At 48.8% G+C, this 10960-nt stretch overlaps 1 protein-coding gene across 3 annotated transcripts in view; it reads left to right on the forward strand.

The window, feature by feature from the left end:
• NCOA5 (nuclear receptor coactivator 5) overlaps positions 1–8679 on the forward strand; it is a 29695-nt gene extending 21016 nt beyond the window's left edge. For 2 of the 3 annotated variants that reach the window (XM_045804774.2, XM_045804775.2), the window contains 5 exons: positions 1105–1241; positions 2251–2377; positions 4178–4377; positions 5943–6263; positions 6725–8679. In XM_045804774.2, the coding sequence (XP_045660730.1) occupies positions 1105–1241; positions 2251–2377; positions 4178–4377; positions 5943–6263; positions 6725–7314 (1375 nt within the window). In that variant the 3' untranslated portion in view covers positions 7315–8679. Of the gene's footprint in view, positions 1–1104; positions 1242–2250; positions 2378–4177; positions 4378–5942; positions 6287–6724 lie in introns of all 3 variants that reach the window. The other variant, XM_045804776.2, reaches the window with a different exon arrangement.
• Positions 8680–10960: the final 2281 nt, after the last annotated feature.

The raw sequence follows: 10960 nt of genomic DNA on the forward strand, positions 1-10960 counted from the left end.
AAATGTACACATGGCCAGTAGGTCCGGAAAAAACACTCGGCATCACTAGTCAAAAGGAAAATGCAAATCAAAGCCCCAGTGGGCTACCCCGTCATACCTGCTAGGTTGGCTGTAATCATTTATTAAGGAAAACAACAAAAGAAAGTAACAAGTATTGGCAAGGTATGGAGAGAAAGAACCCTCATACATTGTTGGTAGTCATGTAAAATAGTGTGGCTGCTGTGAAGAATGGTTGGTGGGAGGTTCCTCAAAACATTAAATGCAGCAGAATTACTCGGACCCATCAGTTCCACTCCCTGGTATACACCCAAGAGAACTGAAAAGAGGGACTCAAACAGATACTTGTATGTAAATGTGCATAGCAGCACTCCTCACAGTAGCTGAAAGGTGGACAAAACCCAAATGTCCATCAAAAGATGAATGAATAAAAAAAGTGATACATCCACACAGTAGACTGTTATTCAGCCATAAAATGGAAGGTAATTCTGACACCTGCTACACCAAGGATGGACTTTGAAAACATAATGCTAAATGAAATAACCCAGACAGACTCAAAAGAACAAATACTGTATAATTCCACTGACATGAAATATCTAGAGAAGGCAAATTCATGGAGACAGAAAATAGATTAGCGGTTACAGGGAGGGAAGTGAAGAGTTCCTGCTTGAAGGGTACAGAGTTTCTGTTTTGGGTGTTCCATTCAAGGTGATGAGAAATTTATTTGTGTATTTAAATGAAGTATTTATATGTATGTATGTATTTTAAACCATAGTTTTTTTAAAAAACACAGGCAAAGGAGATGGGGAAGCATCAAAATTAATATCAGTAGTTACGATCAGTTATTTTGCATTTACTTTAAGCCAAGGACTGTTCAGAGAGCTTTCTGCACATCCCCCCAGTCATTTTGCGAAGCAGGCTAACATCGCCACAGCCACAGAGCTGCTAAGCGGTGAATCTCAGAAACAAACCTCATTTGTCTAATTCCAAAGTCCTGCCTTACTGTGCTGCTTCCTCACAGAGGAGTGGGTGTTGAAGAATTCTCTGTATCTGAGTTTTGCAGCATAAGTGAGTTTCAACTTTGTGCGAATCTCTTTCACTTTTCAGGAGAGAAAGCTCTTATGACCGATACCTGCGAATGGATGACTATTGCAGGAGGAAGGAGGACGCTTACTTTGACCGCTACAGAGATAGCTTTGATGGACGAGGCCCTCCAGGCCCAGAAACTCAGTCTCGTGCAAAAGGTAAAGCAGCAGTTTATTTCTGTTACTAGTGAAAGACTTGACAAATGAAACAGAAAACATAAAACCAACTGGAAAGGGACTAATGTCTTGATGAAGCAGTCCACAAAAAGAAGAAATACAAATACCCTGCTAATATGTAGGGAAATTCAGCTTGAAAATTATTTATAAAATGCAAATTAATACCGTCATCTGGTTTAGTCATGTAACAAGAAGAAATGATTATGAGATTCCAGCAGTAAGAAATGAACAAAAGATTGGAGCTAAAGAGGGTTAAGTGCTTGCTTTTTGCCTGTTAACAAAATAACTACAACTGTTCACACTGTCTGTGCATCATGTGGGTTTTCTGTTTTATATAGAATTTTCATCTAACAGTATCTCTTTTTTAGATAAAGACGAACATTTTTTTCAAAGCCTCATTTTTCTCGGTACATCTTTAAAGACTTCTTAAATTATTTCATAGTTGAATGAAGAATCTCATTTTTAATTTGTAATAAAACTTTACTGAACGATTTCTTTTTTTTTTCAGAACAAATTACAAATACCTGTCAATAAGGGTCTTCAATAGTTGTCCTCAAAGTATAAATTAGAATAATAACAAAATACCATCTTTTACCTACCAATTTGGCAGGAATTTTCAAAAATGAGAATACCCAGTGTTGACTAAGATGTGGAGAAATAGCACTGGGTGATCCACCCCTGTGAAGGAATAAGTCAGGAACAGCCTCTCTAGAGTAACAGCCTCGGTGTAGTGTGTATCAGATGACACACTAAAGTGCCCATGCCCTCTAATCCAACCATTCCATTTCAGTGAATTTATAATAGTAAGAAACAATAATACTGGCTATTTTTAGGAGGTAGTCCAGAAGAGTAATTCAGAGAGAGAGTATGTGTATGTTATGACCTTGGCCTACAAGTAGTTTGGGATTCACAATAGTCACAAAATAAATGTGACTTATTTTTATAGAAAGTCACAGTCCATATTTCAGTTTTCCTTGTTGGTGTCTTACAGAGCGTTTGAAACGTGAGGAACGGCGTAGAGAAGAACTTTATCGTCAATATTTTGAGGAAATCCAGAGACGTTTTGATGCTGAGAGGCCTGTTGATTGTTCAGTGATTGTGGTCAACAAGCAGACTAAGTAAGAATCCTTTGGCTATTTCTCCTGAGTAAGGAGAAAGTTTAGAAGAGAAATTAAGACTTCCTTTGGCAGCTCTACCCACTGAATTTGGGCTGTGTGTTCTAGCATTGCTCTCCTGTGTTTAGCCAGAGTTTTGTCAGTTGTGGCTTGACAAAAAAGCTCTTGCAAACTGGCTTAGGCCCCAAAGGGAAATTTTCAGTTTGCTTGACTGGGAACTTTGGGTATGGCCACATCCTGGGTCAAACCATGTCATCAAGACTTGGTGTCTGTGTCACCTTCATTCTCAGGCGTGCTTTCTACTTGAAAAGGCAGAAGGGCACTGACCCTAGACGTTTATCTTAGCAGAAGCTTCTTTCCCAGTCCTTCCACCTAAAGGCCTGGAATTATTTCTCGCTGGACTGATCCCTGAGCCAGCAGCATTGTGTTGACTGACGAGGGCTGGGTTATGTACCCATTCCTAGAGCTAAAGGTGGAATGAGGCCTGTGGAATCATGTGGACTGCCTAGAAGGGTGCTTTCCCAAAGGAAGATGGAAGAGGGACTATATGGTGGTCATGCAGAGCAGTAGATCCCCCTTAATGGAAAAACCCCAAGTCCCCAGTGCTTTGGGAGGCACGTGTCTCTGCATTTGTCAGCCAAGCCTTCTTTGTGAAGGTGCATGATCTTGCAGAACTGTTAAGAGACCATTCTGGCCAATCCAGAGTTCACAGTACCTTTTTGCGTGCCTGTTTTCACCTTTCCTGAAGACTGAGCGGAAAGGCTGAAGGGATCATAGCAGCATGCAGGCTTGGCACTAGCTGTGTTCCCTTTCCCCAGGTGGTTAGCAAATAACTTCATGTGTTTTCTAGCAGTTTGGGGTTAAAGAGCTAATTTCAAGGCAGAGACTAGGGAAATAGGTGTTGAGACACCAAGCAGCAGGCAGAGTTCCCAGGCTCTGGGCTGCCTTGTTTAGAAATAGATACTGCTTTAACTGTAGATAGCTTTTTTTTCCTGACACGTGAGAATAGCTGTCGTTCTCTGAGCACCTACTCTACCACCCTTTGCTAGGCACTTTACTTAAATTATTTTTAATCTCACACTCATCATGTTACGTGTATATTCATTCAGTTCATCTCTTTTACATATGGCGAAGCTAGGTACTGGGGCTGTAATTGTGAGTATGCACGCAGGGCCCCTTCCTTTCGTGGAGCTTACAGCCTAGTCAGGCAGATGACAAAAATGGATGTATTGGTGATGAGCCCTAGGAGAAGAAATACATCAAGGATCTAATTTAGGTTGGAGAGAAGGTCAAGGGAATGACATGAACTGAGCCATATCTTCCTGTTCTATTGGTAAAGAAACAAGTTTGTAAGAGGTTAAGGAATTTGCTTAAATCTTCACAGATTTGTAAGTAAATGATAAGGCTGGTATCCAGACTTATCTCTGTAGCATTAAAGCCCATGGTTTTTTTCCATTATATTATGCAGCCGCCCCAAAGACAGATACATGCCAAAGTCTTAGGCAGCAGGATGGTGTCTAAGGAAGGACCACTGGACTACAGGACCAAGAGAAGGACCTGGGTACTAAGTACTGTGCTGTTGGCAACTTATGTGTGACCATTCTGAGCTAGTCATAACCATTCTGAACTAGTAAAAGAGAAGGTATTGGTCTAGATTCTTGGAGTCTGAAGAGAGCACTAGGGAGACACTGGATACACTAAGATTTGAACTCCCCTTAGGAGCACACACTGTAGCTGGAGTGCAGCAATGTACAGACTGAGTGTTGGTCAGGGAGTACTACCTGGATACTGTTTGTTTTACAGAGATTATGCTGAATCTGTGGGGCGGAAGGTACGAGACCTAGGCATGGTAGTAGACTTGATCTTCCTCAACACAGAGGTGTCACTGTCACAAGCCTTGGAGGATGTTAGCAGGGGTGGATCTCCTTTTGCTATCGTCATCACCCAGCAGCACCAGATTCACCGTTCCTGCACAGTCAACATCATGTTTGGAACCCCACAAGGTACAGAGGCCTGAGTGGGTCAGATTTCCAGAGGCAGTCATTAATTCTTTCTTTCTTTCTTTTCTTAAAGATTTTATTTCTTTATTTGACAGAGAGAATGCAAAGCGAGAGAGAGAGAGAGCACGCACGCCCACGCACAAGTAGGGGGAGGGGCAGAGGGAGAAGCAGTCTCCCCAATGAACAGGGAGCCCGATGTGGGGCTCGATCCCAGAACCCCAGGATCATGACCTGAGCTGAAAGCAGACGCTTAACCAGCTGAGCCACCCAGATGCCCCCCATTAATTCTTTTCATGCCTTACTCAGAAGAAGCAGGTTTGGGCAAATGACTTATTGGTCAGCTCAAAAATGGCAGGGCCCTTTTCTAAGCACACTGGAGGAGATTTGCACGGTTACTTTCTTGTCCGATACTTTCAGTGGGTACGGTTCTGGGCCTGCTGTATAGAAGACGTGTTTAGCCCGTAGGTAGAGACAGTGGGATGCTGGCGGATATTGAACAACTAGTTCTGGGGAGGGGGCAGGAGGCAGTGTGGTTTACAGCATTTGCTGATCGCCATGGTGTAAATGCTCCCACTGTGTCCTATTTCAAGCCACCAGCATGAAGTCACTTCAGAAGAGAGGCCACCATCGGCTCTCGCCCTGAAAACAGGTGCTGGCGCATCTCTGGGGTGCACTGCCCTGAGTGCAGTATAGTCCTGGCTCTCGCCAGACTTCGTGATAAGGGACAGAGAACACGGCAGGCGATGAGGATACTATCTGCAAGTGTGCTAGAGAAGTAGAAGGGGCAGGAGAGCAGGGAGGAGGCCCTGGAAGTCCTCGAAGCCCTTCCCTGGAGTCGCTTTTAGCACTTCGCACTCAGAATGTTGGGACTCGGCCAACTGATGTCCTGGTTGTTGCTCCTCCGGTGCAGACTTTTCCCTTTTCCCGCCACACACGGAATCTCTTTGCCTGACAGTTGGACCCATAATCATAAGCTACATGAGGCTTTCCGCCAGGTCATTTGGTCGTTTGTCTTTCTGAGGAATAGTTCTCAGGATGTGTGAGGACATTTATGTAAAGTTCTGAGGCTTCTCACCCCCCATAAGTCATGTTGCCCACAAGCGAGGAGAGGAGGTTATTTAGGGTTACATTTGATCTTAGTCCATGACCTTCGAACTGGTGAATTCACAAACAGTAGGCCGGCTCTATCCCCAGCATCCCAGTGGAGAGCCAGGCTTTACAGAAGGCCTTTTTTGGCCCCCTGCGGCCTGCCTCCCATGGTTATTCCCTATGTGGTCTTTTTGAATCTGTGGGAGACTATCATGTTTCTTTGATTTTTGCTACAAGTCTGTGATCTAGGAATTCCCCCAAAGAACCAGCTCTGTGAGAGGTGTGTGTTCCCCACCAAAGAAATCTATTCACTTATCTTCCCAGCCTTCATCTCCGCCCCCCCCCCCCCATCCCAAGGCTTTTTGTCACCAAAATGGTTTTCTTGTGGGTTTGAGGATAGGAAAGGCCTGGTAGAGTCCAGCAGGTGGGCACTCCGGTGTGTCAGGGGAGAAAATAACTCCTGTCGTTCTCTCCTGTAGAGCATCGCAACATGCCCCAGGCAGACGCCATGGTGCTGGTGGCCCGAAATTATGAGCGCTACAAGAACGAGTGTCGGGAGAAGGAACGTGAGGAGATTGCCAGACAGGCAGCCAAGATGGCCGATGAAGCCATCCTGCAAGAAAGGGAGCGCGGAGGCCCCGAGGAAGGGGTGCGCGGGGGGCACCCTCCGGCCATCCAAAGCCTCCTCAACCTCCTGGCAGATAATAGGTACCTCACTGCCGAGGAGACCGACAAGATCATCGACTACCTGCGAGAGCGGAAGGAGCGCCTCATGAGGAGCAGCGCCGACTCTCTGCCTGGTGAGCTACGTGGCAGGGCCGAGGTGAAGTTCTGACTCTGCATTTCTCTAACCCCCAGGCTCTGTTGGGAGGGTGGCAGGCCCAGGCTCTTTGAGGGGTAAGGGGAGCGAGCCCATGCCCTGGGTTCTCCCACGGGCTGTCCTTGCTGATGTAATGATAACTTAAGATTTGGGTACTGATTTCCAGTCCCTGTAGCGAACGTGGTGATGGGTGGGCTGGGGTTGCTGGCCACCTGGTAACGCAGATGGATGATGCCCTTTTGTCCTTAAGTTGTTCTCTGGGGCACCCAAGCTGTTTCCTGGAGACAGCACATACCGTGAAGTAGCTCCCTGGGAGATTGATGTTATAGTCTGTGCATTATGTGATTGATGTGATCAGTGATTGTTGTTCTTCCCTGGCTGCTAAGCCGCCTGCCCACGGAGGGTACTTTCAACTGCATACCTCCGCCTTCTGTCTTTTAGGCCCGATTTCCCGCCAACCACTCGGGGCGACCTCGGGTGCCTCGCTGAAGACACAGCCAAGCTCCCAACCGCTCCAGAGCGGCCAAGTGCTCCCCTCTGCTACACCCAATCCAGCTGCACCCCCCACCTCCCAGCAAGAGCTTCAGGCCAAAATCCTCAGCCTCTTCAATAGTGGTACGGTTATGGCCAATAGCAGCTCTGCGTCCCCCTCAGTTGTTGCCGGAAACACCCAGAACCAGAATTTTTCCACAGCACCGAACAGCCAGCCTCAGCAAAGATCACAGGCCTCTGGCAATCAGCCTCCAAACATTTTGGGACAGGCGGGATCTGCTCGGAACATGGGCCCCAGGCCTGGGGCTCCTTCCCAAGGGCTCTTTGGCCAACCTTCCAGTCGCCTGGCATCTGCCAGCAACATGGTTAGCCAGAGGCCTGTGTCTTCCACAGGTATCAACTTTGACAATCCAAGTGTACAGAAGGCTCTGGACACCCTGATCCAGAGTGGCCCTGCTCTCTCCCACCTGGTTAGCCAAACCACAGCACAGGTGGGGCGGCCCCCGGCCCCGATGGGATCTTATCAGAGGCATTACTGAGGCTCAGTCTCTCAACTGTCCCCAGTCCCGTCATCCCCTGGCCTCCCACCTACTGCGTTCAGATAGAGTTATTTGGAAGATGTTCTCTGCGCCTCTCCAGGTCTACATCGAATGTTTCTACCACCTGCTCTCTCTTCTGCCCAAGGCTGTGTTGCTTATTCCTTCCAGAGTCAGAGTTTATACTGCATTTGGGGGTGTATCTTTTTCTGTTGTTTCTGGTTTTTGTTTTGTAGGAAATAAATATCTCTGGGGTCACTTGGGCAGTATAGGTGTCTGGGCTCAATTTATATGTCACGGGTTTCTCTGGTCTCTCTGTCCGCTGGATCTGGGGGTGGGGGGGGGCAGGAGGAAGCCAAGCCCGATCGGCTGAGTTTGGAACGGCACTTTCGTGTCATTCGCCACCGCCTTTGTTCATTGTGAATCTACCAAGGTGTTCCAGCTTCGCTCAAGCTCCGGTCTGCAGCTCCTGCCTAGGGTTGCAGAGGACCAGCGTGGGCTTGGCCAGCACGGTGCCGTCGTCGTGCCTCCCATCCCACATGTATGGCATCTGCTTGAGGATTCATAGATCAGCTGCTCTGGAGTTGTCGAGAAGTATCCATGGCAGCCACAGAAGCATGCACTTTTCTGCAGCATCCAGGATTGTTGGTTTAGGGCTTTCTTTTCTTTTCTTTTTCTTTTTTTTTTTTCTTCATTTCATTGGAGGATCTCCAATGGGCTGAACAGCTCCAGTCACCAGCAGTTCAACAAGAACTGTGAATCTGGACCCTGACCACTCTCACCCCCTTAACATTTCTGTCAGCCTCTCCCTCTCCAGGCCAGTTTCATGGAGGCTCTGAGAAGGCAGCTCCAGACTCTGGCACGGGACACCCATTTCTTTCAGTGATTGTTTTGAGCTTTTGGCTCAGAAATCAGGTTATTTTCATCTGGATTCTTACTCTGTTTTCTGAGAAGCAGGAGGTAGGGACCATTTTGATGTCAGACTTCTGGTAGCTGGACATATCCTTGATACAGGTGGCTGTTGATAACTTTTGAGCCAGAGTGAAATTATTAGAGGGAGGACTTCTGGCTGCTGCTCTAAATGGAGCCAAAGGAAGCTGCCCTCTCCCTAGGGATGGTGCTCGTTAGAGCCCTGTGGATCGCAGTCTCAAGGGGCCGCTGGCAGGGACGAGGGAGCGCAGTGACTTGGCTGAGTCCCTGCCAGTGGCTGAGCAAACAATGATTTCAAAAATTCAAGGTCCCCAGGCGGCAGCGTTTTATGTTCTGACCTGTTTGTGTTATAGAGTGTTTTTTTTTCCTCTTTGGAATTCTGTGTTGTTAATAAGATGAGATGATTACTTTTTAATTAAAATGAAAAAGTAAAACCTGTGTTGTCTTTCTGGGGTGTGAGTGTCTGCAGGGGCGTCCCCTCCCAAGGTCAGAAGGTGAGGGTCCCTGATGGAGCCTTGACTGCTTTCGGACTGCCGTGAGGTCTGCCCCCTCTTGTCCTCCTGTGGTCAGGCCTGAAGACCTAACCCTGGGCCTTCCTCATGCATCCCACCTGCTTAGGAGCTGTGATAACAGTGCAGAGCTTCAGAGCGCCGGCTCAGGATGCCGTGTTACACATCCGTGTTCGCGGTACTCAGTGTGGCGGCAGGCTTACCCTCTTACTCGAGGGAAAGAAACCGGGACCCTGAGGAGTCATTGCTGGCCACTAGCCAGGGGAGTGGGGCACTCTTCTGTTTTGATTTCGTCCCCGTTGCCACCCTCTGTTCTGCCCTGTTATGTGAGGAGCTGGCAGAACCACAGAGTCATAGAAGCTGTGGGAGCCTGGAGGAGCGTTGAATAGCCAGACCCGCCAGGCGGGTGCGGCGAAGTGACTGGCACGAGGCCTCCGGTGGGCTGGGGACAGCGCTGAGCCTGACCTGTTGAGTGCTTGTTCTCAGGATGATGGCAGCGCTGTCCACGACAGGGCCCCACAGCTGCCGGAACACAGCCCACGCGGCCAAACCTGGAGGACCAGCCCAGCCCCCTGCTGCCAGTGACAGGGTTTGATGAGGTGGCGAGGCTCCTGAAGAGCCACCCCTCTTCCCACCTACTCACCCTTTCCCCTCGAGTGTCCAAACAACACACCTCAGGCTGTGAAGGGTATAATAAAATTATTTTTATTGCATTTTGTGCAGACGGGAGTCTAAAAAATACAGTAAAAGCTGTAAAGCATTAAATGGGAGCATTCAACAATAAAGGAAAGAACCAACGCGCTCCTTTCCGTATTGGCACAAAGAACACAAGATCAATACTGAGGCAGAATGCAGAATACTGAAACACACTGAAAATTAAAGGCAGGCCTAATAATAGTAATAAATAATCTTGATTTGGTTTGCAACCTCTCCTATTTACAAGGGTTTTCAACTTCATTGCATTGCCCTGCACATAGATCGTCTAAAACAAAAGCAACACTAGTTATCACTACAAGGCTATTGAAATATTGCACTCGGAATAAAAGTCACTTGAATGGACATGAAACACCTAGCTACAATGATTATAAAGATAGTTTGATGAATGACTTGTGATAACATTCATAACAAATATTGCACATGTAGCACAGAAAACTCGGGTTTTATGGGACATTTGTCTTCATCAACGGAAACTTTGCTCTTGCCAACCAGACATTTTGGGCCCAGAGAGTGCAACTTTGGTTCCCTAATTGGTGGTGTTACAGCCCCCTTCCCCTTCTGCCCAGCCCACCACTTTAGCCTGGGATGTTCAGGCCCCCAGGGTTCTCTGAGGGCGGTCTTTAGGAAGATGCAGGGGGGGCGGGGGGCGGGGGGCTGGTGCCTTAGTACTTCCAACTTTCTGAAGAGTCTATCTGGCCCCCTCATCAAATCTCAGAGGGCTTGGCCTAACAGGCAGCTATCCAGACCTACCCCCAGCCACACCTGACCCCGTCTATAGATGGCAACAGCTCCAGCTCTCTGCCTTGGGCTCAAAGGGAAGGAGGTGGTGAGGTCAGGAGTACCCAGTAGCCCCAGCTCTGGGAGGTGGGCAGGTCGTCTAACTAGGTGCAAATGTCAGGGCCCTGGGGCTGGAGGTACCGAACCCAGTCCCAGAGGGCGCTGGAACGAGCATGCAGTGCCTGTCCCCCTTAGTAACGTGCCCCGGGGGAACGGAACCCGCCCAATGCGCCTTCTCCAGGGATAGAGGGCGCCTCTGACCGGGCTGCTTGGAGCAAAAGCGCCACGGACTGGAGTTGGAGAAGCCAAAGGCCTTGGGTCCTAGTTGGAGGAGGGCAGAGAGGCGCTAAGAACAAAGCACATGGCGACTCTAGCCCTCCCCCAGGCCCAGGTGCCTGGGAGACGCAGCTAGAGGCCGCTGCTGGGCAGCGAGGCCCGGCCTCGGGACGCGGAGAAGGCGGCTGAGTCCCCGAGGCCGGAGCTGCCAGCTGCTGGATAGGGACAGGAGAGGGAACATCAGGGGCAGCGCTGGAGCCTCCCCGGTGGGTCTGGCCCCTAAACCCAAATCGCTCCCCCTCCTCCCTCGCCTGTCCCAGGGACGCAACTCCGGGGAGGGGACGCCCTCCAGCTCCCCGGTTTCAGTCTTTGGCGAGGAGCCATGTGATAGGGGGAGCAGGCGACAAGCCGACGAGGAGCGCCGCCTGCTCCCCCAGCGA

The sequence above is a fragment of the Ursus americanus genome, chromosome 22, assembly GCF_024610735.1.
Source record: "Ursus americanus isolate L20-20 chromosome 22, mUrsAme1.1.p, whole genome shotgun sequence".
Classification (NCBI taxonomy): domain Eukaryota; kingdom Metazoa; phylum Chordata; class Mammalia; order Carnivora; family Ursidae; genus Ursus; species Ursus americanus.